Source organism: Martes martes (genome assembly GCF_963455335.1).
Source record: "Martes martes genome assembly, chromosome: 10".
Taxonomy (NCBI): domain Eukaryota; kingdom Metazoa; phylum Chordata; class Mammalia; order Carnivora; family Mustelidae; genus Martes; species Martes martes.
In genome coordinates this window covers 56739529-56762625 of record NC_137898.1, presented here as the reverse complement: position 1 = coordinate 56762625, position 23097 = coordinate 56739529, and the positions used below count along the sequence as shown (strand labels likewise).

The following is a 23097-nucleotide window of genomic DNA, read 5'->3' as shown; positions in this document are numbered from 1 at the left end:
ATTCAAAAACATTCATTAATTTATTAACTCATGCTATAATTTTTGTATAGTTTTTTTTTTATGTATTACTTTTTTTATTATGTTCAGTTAGCCACTGCATAGTACATAATTAGTTTTTGGTGTAGTGTTCAATGATTCATTAGTTAAGTACAATCTCCCTCATTTTTAATTACCTGTCAGAGTTGACTCTCAGAGTTTTCCAAGAATGTTGAGAATATGAGAGAAACTTGGCTTTTAATAAAGTATAATCTCATTGTGTTTCAGTATCATACTAGCTGCATTTTTCTGGATTTTCCTCTTTCCAACCTCCAAATGGGTGAACACCCACAGTATTATCCGAGGATTGTTTTCCTTTGGGACCCTTATCTTATTAAGAATGAGTGTTTAGGACACAAGTGAAAGGCCACAGTTGCAAATAAATACATGATATCCACCATTTTATGAGTCTGCCCACCTTTTGGAACTCCTTATCTGAGCCATAGAACTTAACTTGCTTTTCTGACTCTTAGATTTGGCCAAAATTGTGATGATAGACTGACAGACTGACCATTTGTATTCTGGCCTTGGTTTCACCATTGTCCTGAAGAATATTTTTTTAGAACTAAGTATTATCGAGATTTAATTTAAATGTATATGGCAAGCATCCATAAATGTAATTATTTTATATTTATTATTTAAATCTTTTATGTAGTAATATAACACCCTGCTACATGATTTAGGTAGATTTTTCTCATTTGTGTTGTTATGCTATCATTTTATCCATTTTACAGATAAAAAACAAATCTTAGAGAGGTAAAATAATTTGTCCAGAGTCCTGTATCTATCTGCCACTGGGACATAAAGAAAAAGAATCATGCGATATTTGAGCTATAGACCCTTCTCACACATCTCATTCAGACTGGGTATTTCTGAAATTTCCCAGGACACACTCCCATCAGCATGTACATTCTATCTCTCTTTGGTAATTCTGAAAGAGTCTCAATTTCCATGAGCAAATCTTTTGATTTGCCCTTTTTTAAAGTATGTATGTATGTATGCATGTATGTATGTACTTATTTGAGGGAGAAAGAGAAAGCAGGGGTAGGAGCAGAGTGGGAGGGAGAGTTATCCCAAGCAGACTCTCTACAGTGTGTGGATCTCACAACTCTGAGATCATGACCTGAGCTGAAACCAAGAGTCAGAGACTTAACTGACTGAGCCACCCAAGAACTCCCTGTTTTGCTTTTGTTTTAACATCTAGCCCTTCTTTTCAGGATCCAAAGAGATAGAGAGTGGAATGAAATGATGTCAAATATTCTGAAAGAGTAGATATTTATCCTACCTCTTTCAGACCTTTTTTTAAAACAATGTAACACTCCACCCCAAAGTCAATGGAAAGGAAGAGATTAGAATCAGGAAAGAATTTATAGATTCCCTTTTGTGCGTTGTAGACAATATCTTATGAAGCCAAGGGAGTCCTTGGGGATGGCTATAAGCAAGAGCTGTTTGGAGAATAACACCACACACCTCATGGAAAATCTTCTAAGGGGTTGGCTGACTCAGGGGACATGGATCTAGGCCTGAGCTCATAATGCAGACACAGATAGAGAAAATAGAATATGATAAGAGCTTGGACGTCATAATGAGATTCAATAGCTATTTATCAACTTTTTTTTTTGGCTCATTTACCAGCACATGGCATAGGACTAGGGTTCTGCTCTTGTTGGGACTCAGGGTTTTATGTGCTCACTCTGTATATGTGATTATAAAACATAAAAGCCAAAATTACTTTGAAGGTATAGAAAAAATAAATGGCCCAAATGTTCACTTATGGAAATCAATCAAGATCTCTAAAACAAAGGAGCCTGGTGGGTAGATGTGAGGGTTGGGGTGGAGTGGATAGCCTGGCATTTATCTAGTTCAGTGGCTGTCAATACATTTATCTTCGAAGTGGATTGTCCCCTTGAAGTGATTGCCTTACCAACCAAACTTAAGGGAGTCGCATTACAAGAAAGAAAACCAACAGTGTTTATACTAGAATTAAATTCACGAGGTTAATTATAATTAATGAATTAAAATGTATTATAGAATATTTTCTCATCACATTAATCATCTTTTCATAATCATGTAGTAAAGTGCAACAAAGTAGGTATTTAACAAATGGTTTTTGAATAAAATAATGGCACATAATTAAGTGTGTGTCTTCACTGAGCACTCTAATATGCAGTTATAATGAGAATCTTGGACTGTTTCTTGGATCAACAACTTATCAAACAGCTTGAAATGGCAAAAGCAAAATATAGAACATCTCCAACTGAAACTGAAGAATCTCAGGGGAAAAAAAACAACAAACAAGTGGTTGATGAATGGTCATGAATAGAAACAGAGTGCCTGTGAGAGAGGGGAAAAGATAGACAAAGAGAACACTGCAAAGCAATTATTTTCTAAACATGTATTAGAAATGGAGGCATTTATTCTGAGTCTCTTGCCATTGGTGAATCTAAGATTTATAGAACCTGCCTGATTTTGAAAATATCCTTAGATAAAATGACCAGGAACAACTTTTATATAGAAATAACTCTATATTTTATGTATTCTAAGGTGCACGTTCTTCACATTTTAAGATCTCTGAAATTGGAATGCTGTTTACAGTCAGTGTGTCTTAGATTTGATGCAACTGGGCACTCACTTCTGCACATCAGAACTGAAGTCTAGAAAGTGTAGGTTCCCAACTTACTTGAGGTTTTAATTTATAAGGTTATCTCTGAGGAAAATATGCTAAAGGGCCCTAATAACACTAAGATGTTTAAGCTACACAAGCAAATACTCACTTATTTTGAAAATTACTCTAGGGTGCCTGCGTGGTTCAGTGGGTTAAGCCTCTGCCTTCAGCTCAGGTCATGATCTCAGAGTCCCGGGATTGAGTCCTGCATCAGCAGGGAGCCTGCTCCCCCCCACCCCGCCCCAACCGCCTGCCTCTCTGCCTACTTGTGATCTCTCTTTCTCTGTGTCAAATAAATTTAAAAAATAGTAAAAGAAAAAAAGAAAATTACACTAATTTGCTCATGTAACTCCAGTATCACACAAGAATATTCTTTTGCCTGATTCTCAGACCTAATACATCTAGGAAATAATGGCCCCTTTTTGTCCTTTTAATTTTATACAGTGTATCATCCCTTGCAATGTTTTCCCCAAATCTCTCATAATTGGCTAATATCCAATAGACAAATAAAACAACAAAATATCATGATTTTAAAAATCTTTAAACTATTATCCTCTGGTCAAGTTTATATGCATTCCATATGTCTTTGCTGTTTCTTCTTGTAAAGGAAGAGTGTTTTAGCATCTTAAAAGTGGATTCTTTTGCTTTTCCAAACGTTTTCTCAGTCTTCCATTGAGTGCCTTTCTGAGGGACTGCCCTGACAGCAGATTATGCTGAAGTTCTGTGTAGTCTACCTCAAGGCAATCTGCGTAACCACGGGGTTAACCATTTCTTGTTTGACAGTTACATTTAGACCACTGTTCCTAATCGCTGACACTATGATGTGTGGGCTGGATAGTTATTTTGGGGAGGCAGCTGTACTGTGCATTGTAGAATGGGTTGGCAGCATCCCTAATCTTTACCCAGTAGATGTTGATAACAAACCTCCCAGGTTGCAAAAACCAAAAATGTTTCCGGATATTGCTAAATGTCTTCTGGTGGCCAAATTTTTCCCAGTTGGGAACCATTGTTTTAGGAGTCCCAGAGTTAGGCTTTAATTCTTCCAGAAACATGTGGGAATAATCACGGTGACCATAAAGTCCTCCTATCCTTACTGGCATTTTTGTACCTTCATCTCGCTTTTGTCTTATTTTATCAAGGAGGTCAGAAATAACCTGAAATATAAATTGTACTGAGTGTGACATGCCTGTACAATAAACCATGAGAATTGATAGCCTTTAAATCCATTTTATTATCCCTCCTCCTATTAACATACACTCGAAGCATTCACTTTGTACTGCCTATCTTCACACTGGGAAAATATGAGCTTCCTTTTCTAACAATTAATAAAGGATGTCAACATGTGTTGGTGTGTTATAGCCCTCAGTGCCCATGGTTACATTTGTGATGTTGTTCAGGCACACGGCACTTAGCTCCCTGATCTGAGATAGAATTGTGGAAAGAGATGCAATGCTGAATGTGAAAGCTAAAATGTACCTAAATAGTACTATCCTGGGGTATAAAAGATTACTACCAGCTTTGATTTCCTGTATATGTGGGAATTGAGTAAAATAATCTCTCAGATCCTCAATCTCTTCAATGGAAAAAAATAGGAAGAATGATTTATAAAATTAATTATTGTGAGAATCAAAATAGAAAGTGTGCCTGAAATTGCCTAGAAGTATATTTTGTATATGTTAGCATTTCAAATGCAATGCTTATATCTGAAAGTTTTTCATTAATTGTGAGATGCTATTCCCTTACAGGCTGATTATTATTCTTAAGCATTTGTTATTGCTGGACTTTGTTGCTTTATTTACCTGAGGATAAAAGTGTAGGAGATTACAACTGGTGCAGTTGGTAGAGAGGACTTGGGTCAATGAGTGAGGATAAGAAAATGTAAGAAACATTTTCTGTGATTCACAAGGTTTTTAAGTCACATTAGGAGGAGAATGTGGACTATTAGTCACCCATCAAACCCAAGACAAAAAATTCCTCCTTAATCCCATATTTTTCCTACTTTCAAAATCTGTGAGCATCTGTGCTATGCCTACTTTTGAAATAAACTAGTTAAGAAAGTTATATCCCATATGAATGGAGTATTTCTGAACTCTTCAACAAACAATTCCCTTTATAAAACATGGCCTCATTTCCACATCCATTTGTTAACAGTTATTTATTGGAGGCATATTCTGTGCCGGAATTATCCTAGATACTAAGCACAGAGACATAAAGAAAAGAGATATGTCTTTCCCCCCACTAATAGCACACTCTATTTAGAAAGTAGAAATAAAAAACCTATAAGATACATCTGTAATTGCAAATCATAATAATAAGTAAAATGAAGAATAAAGAATAAATAAGCAAGAAAGAGATTTTTTAAAAGGAGGGTCATACTTTGAACTGTGAGAGCTCAGGTAATCTACTATGAAATTATGTTGAAACTTTAAAAATGAATAAAAAGAGCTAAAAGAAATTGAGGACAAGACCATCTAAGAATAAGGGTCAGATGTGAAAACCTAAAAGAAACAGAAATATTTGTAAATTCAACAAATTTTCAGAATGCCACTGTAGCTATAGTTTATCTGATAATATTGGAGAGAGAGAGAGGGCCAAGGATATGTGTAGATTTTTAGTATGTACTTAGAGTTTTAATTCGAATCCCAAAGAAGTTAGAGTACATATTTAAAAGACATAGGGTATCATTCAAATTTTCTTTTAAAAAGAGAACTTTTATCTTACATAGAAAATCATTTAGAAAGCAGCAAAAGTAACCATTTAGAGACCATGGAGGTTATTGCAATGATTTGCTAAAGATATGCTGGTGACACATTAGGGGGATTAAAAAGGAGATAGTGAGGAGATGAATTATGATATAATTTGGGTCTAGAATCAAAAGAATTTAGTATAGATAGATTGAATATAGGATTAAAAATACATTTCTGGTAGAAAGATGAGCTACCATATCAAATCTTGATTGGAATTTATAGAGAGATGACATTTGATATTTTCATTTTTTTTTTAACTGGGATGGAAACCTCAGAAAACATACTTCCTATTTTTTTGTTTTATGTCCTTGTTTATTATCTAGTTTGAATAAGATAAACCCGACGATAATAACAAGAAAAATACGTTGATGATTATTTGTGGCAAATACTAGGTTTCCTCAACTCACCTTTAAACTCTTATCCAAGACATTCCCAAGATATGTTTTCTATAATATATGACTATTATATCTGCTTCTGACATAATTTTGCTAGAACTCTTCACTCTAATTTGCCTGGTTTTCACACAGTACACGATAAGATTCATCACTGGAGGAACAAGTAAAAGAACATTAGCTATGAGAACATTGAAGAGAGGTGAGTTGGCTGGGGATAAAACTAAAGGTAGTTTGTGAAACATACTTCTGTGTGAGTACCAAGAGGTAGGATGAAATTGAGTTGTGAGAGTCCTTTGCCTTCACACTGTCAGTCTAGAAATCATATATTCTATCCCCCATCTTATCTAGGATGAAAAAGCAGGATTAATTTAAAAAAAATTGCACATTAATTGATTACAGTTTACTGATATTTTACAGGGAAAATGAAATTAGATTAATATCTGAATGAAAAATATATTTCTAGTTTCTCTCTAGGAAAAACATTATTGAAAGGAATTTTCTTCATCTATTATATAGGTAGATATTAGTCTAAATTGACATCCACTTCTTACTATATGTTAGTCCCATAAATATTGTATTCTGCTGAAAAAGAACTAAAAAGAACCTAAATTTCAACAACTGCATTATTTGGCCCTTGAGATTGAAATATTTTAAAGATTATTCAAATCATAGAATCAACAATGGGACAAGATAAAATGCTCCAGAATATAATTTGGCAGCACTAAATTTAGACAGAAAAAAACCTTAAATGAGCCTACATTTTCCCTGCTAGGTCAAAATTCTTGGTAAACAGAGGCAAGAGTACCTACTTTTTAGCAAAGACACGGTGCACTTGCTCTCGAATCTGTTTGGTCCTTACACCATAAATGATGGGGTTGAGTGAAGGTGGGATAACCAAATAGAGGTTGGCAACAAGAATGTGAATATAACGTGGTATGTTGTATCCAAATCGGTGAGTGAGGAAGGAGAACACTGAGGGGATATAGAAAACACAGATGACCCCAACGTGAGAGCCACACGTGCTGAGCGCTTTTAGCCGAGCATCCTGTGATGGGAGGCGGAAGACAGCTCGCAGAATGTAGACGTAAGAGATGCCAATAAGGACCACGTTCAGCAGAAAGAGAGAGACCATGAAAAGCCCATAGATGGCATTGATACGGATGTTTCCACAGGACAGTATTGCGACGCCCATGTGTTCACAGTAGGAATGAGGTATTACATGAGCCTGGCAAAAGGGCAGGCAGTAGATGAGATAGATTATGGGAAGTGTAAACAGAACCGGACGAAACACGATGAACACACTGATACCCACCAACATCCGGGATGTCAAGATGGCCGTATAGTGGAGTGGAGCACAGATGGCTACATAGCGGTCAAAGGCCATGGCCAGCAAGACCTCAGCCTCCATGCCAGTGAGGGCATGGATCAAAAACATCTGGGTCACACAAGCCCCAAAGTTAATCTCATGAGCATCAAACTAGAAGATACCCAGCATGCGGGGCACAGAGGTTGTGGAAAGGGCCAAGTCGATAGTTGAAAGGAGGGCCAGAAAGTAGAACATGGGCTCCCTCTGAAGGCTCTGCTCCGTCTTGATGACCAGCAGAATTGTGGCATTGCCCAGTAAAGCCACAAGGTAAACTGAGCAGAAAGGCAGGGAGATCCAGGCATGGGCCCCTTCCAGATCCGGGATTCCAACAAGGAAGAATGTGGTTGGGTGAAAAATACTCCTGTTCTGGTATGTCATGCTGTCACTGGTCAAAGGAGGTGAAACTCTCCTCTTCTAGGGGAAAAATGAGAGAGGGCAAGATGAAGTGATCAGAACAGAGATCAACGTCTGAAGGGAATGTCGTGTCACTTGTTGGCTCAGTGTTTCAGGATAGAGTTGATGTCAAGCCTAATACATAGTAAGTGTGCCAATGAAGGACATATATGAGATACGTCACAGCCATTTGATAAGGCAGGTCGAGGTCATATTCAGAATTTCCACCCTGCCTGCTGATTGAGTTCTAATCCCAAATATGGAGGCTTGCAGCAAGCTCAGTGAAGATTTCTAATAATTAGAGCTTATCATTCACTTTGAAGGCGAATGGATGTGATTCCACTCTGGGAAATGTCACTCTGATGAGTGACATTGGCAACACCAAGACTACAGATGAGGTCAAGTTAATATACTACAGAGGCAGTCAAAAATGCCTTTAAAAAGCAAAAAAAGACAGAGACATAGAAAGAAAGAAAGAAAGAAAATACCTTTAAAAATTCATAATGAAAATAAATTCTAGATCCAGGAGTACAGGTACTCACACAATTAAAATCTGAATTCTTCTGACTAATCTGTAAAAACTCTGACCCTGACCCATCAGCCTCTCATACACACCAGATCAGATAATAAGGGCGACCTCTTGGGATGCCTGGCCAGGAGTAGAAACAGGAACCGTTATGATCTACAGGCAGCACCGAGTATCAGGTGGGAAAGGGGAAAGGAGGGTTGTCTAACGCCATGTCACACCTTTCACTCTCATAGCACATCCAGTACTCCCAGAGCACCTATTATCTTATCGGTGTTCATTTTACCACTGCTACGGAGCCAACACTTGGATACTTCCCTTACCAGTCCAAGACCCTGGGAAGAGAGGTGAGTTGGGTAAAAAGCCTCAAATGATTTTGGTACTAGAAAAGATACTTTTTGCAGCTTTCTGGGTCAATCATGTCTTAATAGAGAAGAATCTAGTTCTGCAATGATCTGAAGGGTATGGAGAAAGACACTTAAGTAATGCCTTCGAAATACTACAGAATGCATCAAACTGCTCAGAATGAGGTAATGGAACTTGCCCTGGAATGTATGGTTCAGCAGTTGTAATAAAAAATAAAGCAGAGATAGGAGCACCTGAGTGGCTCGGTTAAGCATCCGACTCTTGATTTCAGCTCAGGTCATGACTTCAGCATCAAGAGAATGAGTCCTGGGGCACCTGGGTGGCTCAGTGGGTTAAGCCTCTGCCTTTGGCTCAGGTCATGATCTCAGGGTCCTGGGATCTGAGCCCTGCATGGGGCTCTCTGCTTAGTGGGGAGCCTGCTTCCTCCTCTCTCTCTCTGCCTGCCTCTCTGCCTACTTGTGATCTTGCTCTCTGTCAAATAAGTAAAATCTTAAAAAAAAAAAAAAAGAGAGAGAGAGAGAGAATGAGTCCTGCAGTGGACTCCACGCTCAGCATGGAGTCTGCTTGAGGTCTCTCTCTCCTTCTGCCTCTGCCCCTCTCCTGTTCACACATGCTCTCTCACTCTCAATAAATAAATAAAATTTTTAAAAAGCAGAGATATTCATTTTTGTCTTTGTCATACTTTCACTTTATCGTTTTTATTTTTTTCAATATAGAAAACATATCAAGGTAAAAAAAAATAAACTGTCATTTGTGAGTTCAGTCCAATGAAGAAAGAACAGTGCTTCAAAGTGCACAAACTCTTCTTTTTCTGTAAAAACATAAACACCCTGGTCAAGTAAGAAACTATTTACTAGAAGGGTGATGGCCAAGGCCAAGTTGGAGAGTCCCTGTTGTTTAATAAGGAGCAAAACTAGGAGCCCACTCACAACAGCAGCTCTCCACTGGCCTCATCCCTTCCTACTGACATGGAAATTGATTTCACCCAATGCAACTGACAGGATGATATTAAGGGCATTGCATCTTCCAGGGATTTTAAACATAATATAATCCCCATTTAAAGATAATCTCATCCCCATTTAAAGATACAATTTTGGTTTTTTCCTGCCTGGTGCTGTTGGCTACTTGGTCCAGTTCTCAGGCCGCTCTGCCCACGGATCTCTGCATTTCCTGCCACACCTGTTCACCAGACACCAGCCGCTGATTCACCTATTCCTTCCATAGGAATCGAGACTTCCCCACAGCATTGAGCAGGGCGGCCCTTATACCTGTCTCTGAGGACTTCATGGGGAGTGCCTTTATGTTAGGCTCCTAGCACCTAAGGGATATTTCTAAGGAAACATCCCATTTTAATCCCAGCTTTATGTGAAGCTCTGGGATTGAGTCCTTGGAGACCGCGCACAGACCTCCAGATTCTATTCCCCAGATGGAAAATCCCAAGGAACATAAAAGCAAACTGAAAGATATGGAAGCAAAAGTTGAAAAGTAGGGATAAAGCACATGGTTTTTGTCATCTGTACTTGACACATGTGAAAACAGACTTTCTCTCCATGTGAATGTGGCTCTGTGGTCCAATTCGAGGGCTTACTGACCCATATAGAGAAGACATTGGCTTATTTATTTGTCCATTTTTTCATTTATTTATTTACTAGAACTAGGTAATTTAAATTCAAATATCTGAACTAGTATAGAAGCCTTTTTTTTTCATTTTACTATTTCTTTTCACTAAGTTTTTTCCAACCTCCTCTCGTAAAGCTGCTTTGAGTTTCCCCAAGTACCACCAAGGGCAGAGATCCATGATCTTTTTTCCACATTGTTTTCTGTACATGAATTCCCTATCGTAACCACGATTTCACCTGTACAAATTTCAAAAGTCCCATTGATTAGTGCCAAAATTTCAACCCTGGTACCAGAGTGCTGGTTCACGTTCTGGCTCTGCCACATTAGCTTCGTGACTTTGGATGATTTATGTATCATTTCTGTGCCTCAGTTTCCTTAACTATAAAATGGGAATCAAAATAATGTCTTTCTCACTGGGTACATTTGATACAAATTAAATCTCTCTGAAGCATTTAGATCAGTGTCGTATACATAGTAAGCGGTCAGTCATAACTTGTTTCTTCTTCTTCTTCTAAATTTCAGCTCACAAGAAATAGCTGCATAGATATTATTCATGCAGAACAAGTTTAGGAATCGCCAATCACTACCAACTCTGGAGCCATTTTTCTTCTGAAATCTCTAACATTAAATATTTTCTTTTCAGGGGCACCTGGGTGGCTCAGTCTGTTAAGCACTGCCTTAGGCTGAGGTCCTGATCCTAGGGTCCTGGGATCAAGCAATCAGGTTCCCTGCTGAGCCTGCTTCTCGCTCCCTCTCTGCCCCTCCCCCCAATGGGCTCAGGCTTTTTTTCTCTTTCTCAAATAAATAAAATCTTTAAAAAAATATTTTCTTTTCAAATATTAGAATCAATCTTGCAAATATCATGTAAATTTTATTAGAATGTGATCTTTTTGGATTGAAGAAATTATATCCCTTTATCACGCAGCTGAAGTTTCTGGGAATCTTCCTAAAATGACATTTATGCTTATGAAATAAAACACTGACTACTAACCATGAGAAGTAATATCTTTTTCTCATTTGACCATTGCAATCTTCTCCATCATTCTCTACGAACATTCAAGCTACTTCCTGTAAATTTATAGTTTTTTTCACCTGTACATATACAATGAGATATTCTCTTGGATCCAATAAGGTCTTTGTACAAAATCAAAATCAATTTTAAGATATTTGCTTAATGGTACATTTCTTCCTTCTTGAGTGTGAGGTAGGACACATTGAATTTTGAGAGATGCTAAGAGATATCTTGGATCCATAAAGGCAGCTAATTTTAGGATCAAAGTGAGACACAGAATCTCAACAGCAAATATTAAAACAAACTTAGTCCCCACTGATGTAGTTTATTTATTCAAATAACTGTTATATTAAACCAGACCAACATCTGTTTGTTGTAAAAACCAGTAAGTTTTTTTTAATGACTAAGACAGTTGGGATTATCTTTTCCGAAACTTAAAATGTAAAATATCTCAACAGATACAGATTTAATTCTTCTCCTCCTCCTCCACCTCCTCCTCCTCCAGCGCCACCGCCTTCTTTCTTCATCCCTTTTTCTTCCCTGAAAGACCTCCTTCCGAGTGGCCTCAGTTCTGTAGCTCTAGTCTGAACTGTTTGCTTTTCATGTGCCCAGCTGGGATGCCCTATTCTACTCTCCTGTTTGGGATCCCCTTTTTTCTCACTTCATGTCTTCCCATTTCACAGGTAGCTCCTTACTTTTTGTGGAACACATCCTTATATTAAGTTCCAAAAACAGAACGAATGGGAGGTAGAGTTTCAACATCTCTGTATGCGTGAAATATTATTTTGCCTTCAACTATGATTGATATTTTCGGTTTAGTCATTACTGGTTAAACTGTGTCCCTTTCTGCCATAAATTTATATGTTGACATCCTAATACCCAGTACCTTAGAATATGACCTTATTCAGGAATAGGGTCATTATGCATGTAATAATTTAAGTCAAAATTAGGTCATACTAGAGTAGGGTGGGCCCCTAATTTAACCTGACTGGTATTCTTATTAAAACAAAAAAGCTCTGTGAGAAAACACATGTACATCAGGAAGGCGCCATGTAATCTAGGCCTGAGGCCTGGAATAGACCATTTTTCTCAGAGTTCTGAGGAAGCAGCAGCACTGCAGATCCCTCTGTCTCAGAATTACAGCCTCAGGAATTGGGAGACAAGAAATGTCTGTTGTTTAAGCCACTCAGCCTGTGGCACTTTGTTGCCACAACCCTAGTGAACTAATACAGTTATATTGGTTGAAGATGATTTTATAAGCATGATTGCATTTATCATCTATCCTCCATATGGAATTCAAGAGTTCTGATACCACTGTACTTCCTATTTCTTGCAGGTAAACTCTTTTGATTTTTCTTTCCTCTTTGAAATATATAGTATCATCTTCTTAAATTTTTGAAAATTCACCCTCATTTACTAAGTGAATTGGACCTTTCTAAGGTATGGATCTATGACAGTAAAAGTTGGAAATTAGTTTTTACTTTATTATCTCCCCCCTTTTTTTTTCTTTCTCTTTAGAACTCTTCTTTGTTGACAAATGGTTTTCTGGATTGATTGTCTGTGTATATTTTTCATTATTTCATATTTTAGTCATGATTTCCCTCCTTCCTAATATTATGAGATATTTTGTTAAATATTTTTTCCTATGCTTGTACTAATTTTTATAAAAATACATGTGGCTATTTAAGAAGAACTCCAGGATTTAAAAACCTTTTGTCCTATCTGAGCCCTGAGTTCTGAATCAAATGGAAGGATTTTTTTTTTTTTAATGTCAAACAAATGAACACAAAGAGCTTCAACTTTATCATTGACAAGCTGTCAGTTGAGAATCTTGTTCAGATGTGTTCTACAGTGAAATTCCTGACACAGATCCATTGAATCAGGTGGGCCTACTGGCCCCATCATGGTTTGAGAACAGGCCTTTATAGGACTAGAACATGCAATCTATCCTATAAAATGTACCAGGAGGCATAATGTACGCTCCTTCCAGGCTGTTGGTTTCCAAAAGAAAAGACACAAAATAAATTGCACTCATTGTTTTGTACTTCTCTAAATACATATTTTATCTTTATTCCTGTGTGTCATAAAGTTACATGGAAATGGCTTTAACCCCTTCAAGACTTTCTTCAGGCTTTGTTAGGAAAGACCAAATACGGCTTTCCGTCTATGGTAACTGGTATGGTAATGGGGTCATTACTAAGGGTAACACCCTTTCTCAAGGACACAGCCAAATATTCTGTTTATTACAAGGTTTCTCCACACTGCCTGTAAGCATAGGAAGTCCTTTCAGTCATATATGAGACCTGAGATATGACTGGTCTCAGGTCTTATCTCTGCTCCCTCTGCTCCTTTCTGATGGTTCTTTCCTTGACCTCAGTAGTTTCTTCGCAGACATACACTGACCAGTACACAACTGAAGGCTTCTGAGGAATGTCCTGAGGTCACGTGTCTGTCTCTGCACACTTCTCCTTGTCTGGTGTTCTACCTTGTCATTCAGGGAGACCATCACACTCTGTTTGGGTTCTCTGCCCCTCTCTGTGACTTGATAAATTTCCAGTAAGTAAGTAAGATCAGGTCAGTCTTTGGGCTCATGTTATTTTTCCCTTCTCTTAGAGATCATTTTCTTTGCTTCCTTTTTATCCAATTTTTAGAAATGTTATTTTATAAACTTTCTGACTGTTATTTAGTTGTTGAAGGTGAGGGAATAAATCTGATCCCTGTTACTCCATCATGGCAATACACAGAAATGAAATGTTTGTCTTGTATTTAATGTTTGATTTCTTAATTGTTTTTGCCCAAGTTATAACCTGATTGTATGGGTGAATGCTCTCCAAAACCATCTACGTTCCAGATTTAGTGACATCCTCTTGATCTCAGTGCAGTGAATGCACTCCTGCTTCAGTTGTCCCACTTACTATATGTTGACTTTGGGTGAGCAATCATGACCTAGGTGCTTATCTCAACACCGGCAGGTGATTATGATTTCTAATAGCTATACAAGGGAGTAAGTGAAGAGGATGCACAGGTAAGTGTAAAAGGATAAGTTATAGGGATGATACTTGACAGAGAGAAGACTGGGTTTGGTAGGGTCTTCAAAATTTCAGGACCACTACAGGACAAGCCTACTTTCTTTCTTTCTCTTTTTTTTTTTTTTTTTAAGATTTTATTTATTTATTTGACAGACAGAGATCACAAGTAGGCAGAGAGGCAGGCAGAGAGAGAGAGAGAAGGAAGCAGACTCCCTGCTAAGCAGAGAGCCCGATGTGGGGCTCAATCCCAGGACCCTGGGATCATGATCCTAGCCAAAGGCAGAGGCTTTAACCCATTGAGCCACCCAGGTGCCCCCAGGACAAGACTACTTTCTTGAAATAAATTTTTCCACAACATTCTCGCACTGGGCTCTTGTGTGTGGATCACAGACTACCAAAGATAACCGTATCTGGGTCTTTGACTTATTAAGAGATCTCAGTTGTATTATTATTTTTTAAAACAATACAGTATGTCATTAAAAAGATTATTTTGTTATATTAAAATACTCATAATGTATTATTCACATAATGTTCACATAATGCAAAGACATCATCAAAACAATGACAAAATTTGAAATTTACAAACAAGAAAGTTAGAACTGAAAGAGATTCAAGGAATTCCCCCCAAAATCACCTATCTAGAAAGCTGCACCTTTAAGAATCTGATGGAGAACATTTTCCTCCAGACCAATGCCATGTGTTTTCTAAAGACTCGGACTTTGCCTAAACATGTGGAAAATTCCAAGACGAATCTGCTTGGTCCTGACACTATATATGATGGGATTAAGTACTGGTGGAAGAAGCAGGTAAACGTCTGCCATGAGAATGTGGACTATGGGAGGCAGGTGTTTCCCAAAGCGATGGACCATGCATACCCCTATTAGAGGTACAAAGAAGATAAGCACCACACATACATGGGAAAAACAAGTGTTGAGTGCCTTTAGTCGCTCTTCACGAGATGCAATGCCCAGTACAGCATGGAGAATTAGGACATAGGAGAGGAGGATGAGGACTGAATCTGTGCCCAGTGTGATAATGACCACACACAACCCATAAATGTTGTTGACACTGGCATCAGAGCAGGATAATTTCAGAATATCCTGATGCAGGCAAAAGGGGTGGCTGAGGACATTAGCATGGCAATAATGATAGCGCCTTAATAATATGGGGGTGGGCATCACGACTCCTGCACTTCGTAGCAAGCAACCCAAACCAATCTTACCAATCATATCATTGGTGAGGATGCTTGAGTAGTGCAGTGGACGACATATAGCCATGAATCGGTCAAAGGCCATGGCCAGCAGCACTGAAGATTCCAGGAAAGTGAAGGTGTGGATGAAGAAGAGCTGAGTGAAACAGGCTCCTACTTTGATTTCCTGGGCTTCCCACCATAACACGGCCAATATTGTGGGGAGTGTAGACATGGACATGCCCAGGTCAGTTATTGCCAGGATGGATAGCAGATAATACATGGGCTGGTGGAGAGAAGACTCATTCCAGATAACAGAGAGGATGGTGATGTTGCCTAGAAAGGCCACCAGGTATGCAAGACAAAATGGAATTGAGAGCCAAGCATGAACAGACTTGAGCCCATGGAAACCCCCTAAGAGAAAGGTGGGTTCCATAGTACCACTGTTATTCCAGACCACCATGGTGGTGCTTCAGAAGCCCTTTGGGTGTGACTGACGCTGAGAAAGTCACAGACTATTCAGACTGGTGAGCAAATTCTACTATATTCATGTAAAATCAATCATTAGTGTTCTTCAAATGACTTACACAAATACAAGTAGGAAGACAGACATCCCAGGCAGCTGAATCATCAGGTTAGGAACAGCTTGTAAAATATGCAGTCTGGTTGCAACTGTACACAGGGACCTGCGATCTTTGCTAGGATGCTATCAGGTGTACATCACAGCCTTGAAAAATTAAATTACATGCAAAATAGAGAAACATAATCCTTTAGATAAGTTGTGTACATTAATACAACAAAATTTAAGTGATAATAAGGATGCTGCATTGATCTCCTTCAGATTAGCCTGTGGATCAATTCTCATTCTTATTTTCATTTTGAGAGTACCCTTATATCCTTAATCTCATTGTTTTAACATATTTTTATGTTTTTCTAAAAATTAACATGCATGTTCTGTGAAAATGCAACATGATGAGAAAGGAAAGGTCATGATGTATAATTTTAATATTTTTGATGCCTTTTAGTTTTTCAAAATTCTGCAAAACATGGAAGCTCCAGTTACAGCAGAAGTTGTGACTGAATGACTTGTTAAATCCTCAAGAGGAAAGCTAATTCGGGGAATTGGTCACAAATGAACCTCTGAAGTCTCTTTAAATATATGTTTGCATACATTAAAACCGTTTAACAGTAAAGGACAAAATGTTAGTGGCCTATTTACCTACTAATAAGAATAATGACATATTTTTATTTATTTACCATTCTTTACTTCATAATGTTTTCCCGTTTAAAAAAAGTTGTTCATATATATGAACACGTCTCAATTATCACATGATTTAATTGATTAGTTCTTTCATCTACATATCAAATGATTTCCATTTCTAATTCTTTTACTTATTTTTCTAGGAATCTGAGTAGTCCTGCATATGTGGTTCCAAAGCACACAACAATAGACCTTCTTATGTACTTGTCTTTTATTTAATATTAATAATTGTAGGAGTAAATTTTAAGTCAGAACTTTTGTCTCTCAATTTATTTATCCTTCTCAATACTTGATAATGATAATTTGTTACACTTTTCTGTTTATTATCAAACTGACTTAGATAAATATATACCAGTCCCCAAATGAATTTTTTTAATTACTCTCAGATAAATTTAAATTGGTGTATACAAAATATAAATTATTTGATATTCCAAGACTTTACCCAGTCGAAATAGATAATCAGAGAGGATATGCAGCTTTATGTTCATTATTTAGACTTCTATATTATTTACCAATGTATATTTGTTTGTCTATGTAGTTGTTGATCTCACTGTATAAATTGTATTCTTTTTTCATTTCATATAATGTGATATCTCTATATTATTTACTAATGTTCTAGGCCCCTATTTTGTACCTAACATTATATGACTATCTTCATGTAAATAAATTTTTTATCATATCTTAACGTTTTCTTCAGCATGGATATTCAGAAAGTGGTTCACTGAATCAAATAATATAACATTTAATATATACTAATATATATTGCCCAATACAAATTTAAAAATAATATTTAAAGTTATAAATCTTTTCCTAAATAATATGGCCCTGGTCCCTCTGTTAAGTATATATATCTTATCTTATTTAGTTATTGTAGCAACCATATAAAAACAGAGTAACTAAAACACTGGGGTGTCTAGTTATTTGTCCAAGGTTATACAACCATTAAGTAGAATAGCCAGAAATTCATGAGTGTCTCTACCATCAGTTCATGTCTAAATGTTGTAAGAAATTCTCTCCGGCTATTATTAAATGTTATTTCTAAGCCCCTTTTTCCCTCAAAAAAAAAAAAAAAGCTATACTCTTTTGTTTACCTGTAGATCGTTCTTTCACATAAATGATTATTTATTTTCATTCTTCTATGAATTGTCTTCTTAGGCTTTTTAATATGTCAATTATATTTGTTTACTGAATTATACAAAATTAATGATTTAATCAAAACAATTAACCCATTTTTTAATAGTTTCTTATAATTTTCTTACTCCATGGTCATTGTGCTGTAGAATTCAATTTTAGGCAGTAAATTAAACCAAACTTTTCTTTTGCTTAACTGTTCCTTCAAACATGGGAAAGCATTCTGTTTTACAGCAGTTGATAAGTATTGGATAGTATCTTCTTTGATTTTTTTTGTTTGGTCTATAAAGTTTTTCCTTTCATCTGTCAAGATGCTGTATGTGTATGTGTGTGCAAGGAAGATAATAGTATAAAGAACAGTATCATTAGATGTTTATAATTACTAAATTCTAACCTTCCTTATCATTTCTCAAATTATCTCTTCTTCAAAAATCTGCAGAAAATACCAGGATCTTACCCTTCTCCTCAACAATGCCTAAATCTCCAAACTCTTAAAAATCTGTGCCTGGTATTTGTCCAGACCAGGGTGAGATCTTCCCTGCAAAGAGTTTGAGTTTTCTTTTAAGTTTCAGCTGTTTACACTTACGCATGTGGATTTCTTTCCTAGTAGAGGAAACTGAATTTTTAATGCAGGGTTTGGACCACGAGGGTTCAAGTTTTATATCTTTCTGTTATAAAGTGTGCCTTGTCCCACGTAACAACTGAAAGGTTCAGAAGGAACAGGGAACCAGAGCCTCCAGGAAAAATCTCGAGTTCCCAAGTCCAACAATTCCTGATCCATAGGTTCTCATCCTGTTCCCTAAGGGACTGACATGTTGACTCTTCTGGATGTTCAACTCACCCGTCTAATCTGAAATCTCTTCCTGGGACCCCATATCAAGAGAGAGCTGCTCATTAGCCTCCCATGGTCTATCCTAACCAAACACAAACACCCCCCACCCCCACCCAAAGGGTTTTCTGTCATAATTACCAAACAGCAATTCTTTACTTCTTAGGGTCTGATGATATCAACTTTCAACATTCTTTTCTCCTTCTTCACCAGCAAAACCTTGTCCTGTCTACTTTGCCCTACTGCTTAATCTATGCACCTCTCTCATGCATCCCAGAAAATCTAAGTTTTCTCTGTGTCTACAGAGAAAAACAGTTATTTATACTCACTATGAGGAGTCTCTTTATGACTTTTTGGGCTAGTTTTTGAACTCATGTTTCACTCACTCCTGGAGGAGATGGAGAATGAAAGATGGACCTAAGTTCCATTAAGTAGTCTGTCTTCTCCCATGCTGGATTCTAGGAATACCTACCAATGTTCTAGGAGTACCTACTACCTACCTCAGGTAGGAATACCTACCGGAAGTCCCTATCTCTAGCACCATCCTTTCTCACTACTCTTGGGCCATGTCCATCAGTCCCCATCATGTTCTCTTTCTCAAGCTCTCTGTCCTTGTCTCTCCATCTCGATTTCTGTGACTCTTCTAACTGACCATTTGAGTCTCTGTCTCTTTACATCTCCTTGCCTCTATAGTGTGTCTCTCAACTGATTTCTGGTTCCATCTCTTATTGATACTCGCTTTCTCAATCCTGGGGTTTCTGTGCAATGTAATCAGCAATGATATATCACCCATGACCTGAAACAGAACCTTACCAAATTTTTTAGTATTGAAGGATCCCCTTTAAATTCCTCCCTCCATCTGTAAACCCTATAACATTGGAGGAGTATGCAGAGCTGAGCTAATGTTTTCAATATTGTTGCAAAGTATAATGTGCTCCAGTTTCCCTCCTCATGATCAAAAACACCCCTTCCTTCCTTCCTTCTGAAGCTTACAAAGAACTTGTTGTATTCCAGGTACTGCTTTGTCACCTTGCAAATACCTATCTGTCAACCATACAAGGATATTGTTATTATTCTCGTGTAACATAAAAGGAAATTGAGGCATGCAGCAATAAACCATTTTGCCCAAAGTCATAGAAATAGGATATAGTGAAGTAGGATTTCAGGACTTGCTAATAGGGTTCCAAACTCTGTGCTTTTCGTCACTACGGTATGCTCTGTCTCCAGTGTGGACAGACAAGGGGAGTCAGGTAGGCCTTGCTAGCAGACAAGAGTAAAGGAAGAGTAAGGTTAAGTATAAGGTTTTACAAGAGTGGGTTCTCTCCAAGGGTGTGAAAGTCTTACTATCCTTTTCTTTCTATCTACCTTTCTGCTTATTTTCATCTCCTTTTTCTGTACCCATATCTCCTGTGAATAGAACTCCTTTGTATATGTCTATGTATTTACTACTTTGATTCCCTGACTCCCATTTCACAATCTTTGTCCTTTTTTCTCTCCTGTTGGGTCTTCACTATATATTTCACTACTTTACCCATTTCTTTTTACTCCTGTCTATTTCCATCTCTTTGAAGTCCTTTCCTCTTTCCCCCAGATTTCAGAGTCTTGGGTATACCCATTGTTTTCCCATGACGTTCTCTCATTGTTTTGTCCTTTAACCATGCTCTTTTCTATCTTCCTTCTGTTTTAGTGTCTTTCTCTTTATGTGTTGTTCTGCTTCTATATATTTCTCTACCTCCCTTGAGGTTCTATATATTTCTCTACCTCCCTTGAGGTAGAGATCAATACTCTACTCACGAAAGACACTACCACTGAGTTTTCTTGCTCAACATCACCCATCATCAGGGAAATACAAATCAAAACCACAATGAGATGTTACCTCACACCAGTCAGAATGGCGAAAATCAACAACACAGTAAACAACAAATGTTGGTGGAGAACCTTAATGCACTGTTGGTGGGACTACAAACTGGTGCAGCCACTCAGGAAAACAGTATGGAGGTTCCTCAGAAGGTTAAAAATGGAACTACCCTATAATCCCCCAATTGCACTACTTACTAGGTATTTACTTAAAGGTGTGTGTGTGTGTGTGTGTGTGTGTGTGTATATATATATCATATATATCATATATATATGAAATCTTCCCATTCTTTATGACATGGATGTTGATAGAGTATTATGCTAACTGAAATACGTCAGAGAAAGACAAATACCATATGATTCCACTCATATGTGGAATTTAAGAAACAAAACAAATGAGGCCACAATTGGGAATTTAAATGTCAGAACTGTGGAATACTTTTTCTGATATGGTAAGGGCATAGTTGTATTAGATCAAGAGGAAGTTTGCTTTCTACAAAACAAATCATTGAATTCCTTTAAGAAAGTAATGTACATTTTTTTCTTTGTACTGAACAAGAAATAAAGAAAATAGGGACTAATACATTATCATAGTTATCTTAATGTGATTTTAGTATAATCCTGGCCAGAGAGGGAAGTTAATTGCCAACCTTCTCTCTCTTCATGGCCAGCTAAACTTTGTATATTCTGGCCATTGCATTTTTAATTTTCAGACTATCATGTTGTCTCATATCTCTTGCCTTTGCCAATGCTACAAGTGCTCTGTACTATAATTTTTTTTTCCATGTCTATTTTTGCTCATATCCCAAGACAGGCATCATTTTAGAAAACCTCTAGAACTACCCCCTACTTTCCACTGCAAGATGACAGATGGTTTGGTCTATAACCTCTTCAGGAACCTTGCAAGGTTATCCTACTAATTATGGTTCATTTGTTTGGCATCTCTTCCTCCAACCTCACTGCTTTCTTTGAGAGCAGAGGATATCTTATATTTATCTCATGGTCACTCGATCCTGTGATACATATGGTTCTTGTTCAACGTTTGGTGGACAGTCTATCTTTGTCACAAAGAGGCTAAAGAAATGTAGGACAGAAACAAAACAAATAAGAATAATCATGGGCACAAATTCTGTGCTCCAAACATTGGCTTGCTATCAGGCTTGTATTCTTGAAGGAATAATCAATCTCAAGACAGCCAATGTTAGTTTACAAGTGGAAAACATGAGGAACATATTTAGAGATGTATATTTTACCATAACCAGTGTCTGACTCTTGTTTTCTTCTGACAACAAAAAGGCAATTATATTGAAGAAGGGTATTCACATTATAAACAAACCATCTATATTCCAAATTGTTAAAGGATAAATATAAAATTAAACTGTTTTTCATTCACAACAATACACAGTCATTAGAAAATTTATATTCTTCCTCCAAGAGGCATCTAGCAATGTCACCTTACACTGCTTTGTTCTTTTTTCTTGCCTTCACTTTCCCTCATCCCTGTTGCAAGGTGTTGCCTTTTTGTATAATCAGCTATAAGAGAGAATGAAATTTTGCCACTTGCAGTAATGTGTATGGAGCTAGAGAATATTATGCTAAGTTAAATAAGTTAGTCAGAGAAAGGCAAATACCTAATGATTTCACTCACATGTGAAATTTAAGAAAACAAAAGGAGCATAGGGGGAAAAAAGAAAGAGAGAGGCAAACCAGAAAACAGACTCTTAACACTAGAGAACAAACTGATGGTCACCAGAGGGGAGGTGGATGGGGGGATGGGTGAAACAGATTATGGGGGCTAAGAAGGGCACTCGCTGTAATGAGCTTCGGGGGTGTATACAATTGCCAGATCACTAAATTGTACACCAGAAACTAATATTACCCTGTATGCTCACTAACTGGATTTAAAATAAAAACTGTCAAAAGCGGGGAGGGACAATATATGTACACAATTGTTACAATTGCCTTTGTGCCAGGTGTCAGAGTTGCCTTCCTCTATCGTTAATTTGATCAGTCCATCTTCCCTTAAGAAAACTCAGAAGTGCACTCCAATGTCCAATTCCTTGTCTGAACTTGTCCTCTCCCTAGTTTGGCTACACACATTTCCAGCCTCTTTCCCACCTCTTTCCCACCTCACTCCTCCACTTAAGTCCTTTGTTCTACCAGCTGGGTTTATTAGCCTCTAAATATTTCATGTGTTTAGAGCTTCATGATGCATACTCTTTCTTTATAAGATGATTTGAAATGCAAGATTGCTTGATCAATGGGCAGCAGTCTCTTGTTTAAAGGATACATATTTCCAAATGATAGTGTAGATTCTTTTCTTTGTGTTAGGTGAGCTTAAGACAGAATTTTACAATTTTAATGTTGTAAAATTTGAGCAATATCTATAATTCCTACAGCTTGGAAATGATGTTTTGTTGTTTTGTTTTCTTTTAATCCTTCCTACCTAGTGAATCCAAATTAATCCTCAAATTCTCGGTCAAGGATTAACAGTAACTCTCATCACAGTGGGGTCCCACTGGTGATAGTGCTGCTTGGCCTCCACTCTCTGGCTGCATAGATCCCATGTCAGCGATATTTGATATGTACTGACAAACACTGAATGAATGAAAAATTTATAACCTCATCTTGCAGGGCTGTGTCTTCAAATTAAATAAAATTTATAAAAAAAAAAA

The 23097-nt window shown here is 37.4% G+C and overlaps 1 protein-coding gene and 1 pseudogene across 2 annotated transcripts; both read right to left on the bottom strand.

Moving 5' to 3' along the window:
- Window positions 1-6648: 6648 nt before the first annotated feature.
- LOC308350121 (olfactory receptor 52J3-like) lies at window positions 6649-7587 on the bottom strand (annotated as a pseudogene). Its single transcript has one exon. The product of its transcript is annotated as an olfactory receptor 52J3-like (transcript).
- Window positions 7588-14859: 7272 nt separating this feature from the next.
- Window positions 14860-15807, bottom strand: LOC308350882 (olfactory receptor 51L1-like; the record flags this gene model as incomplete). Its single annotated transcript, XM_080816343.1, has 1 exon — window positions 14860-15807. The coding sequence occupies one exon, from the start codon at window positions 15805-15807 to the stop codon at window positions 14860-14862; it is 948 nt and encodes a 315-aa protein (XP_080672469.1).
- Window positions 15808-23097: the final 7290 nt, after the last annotated feature.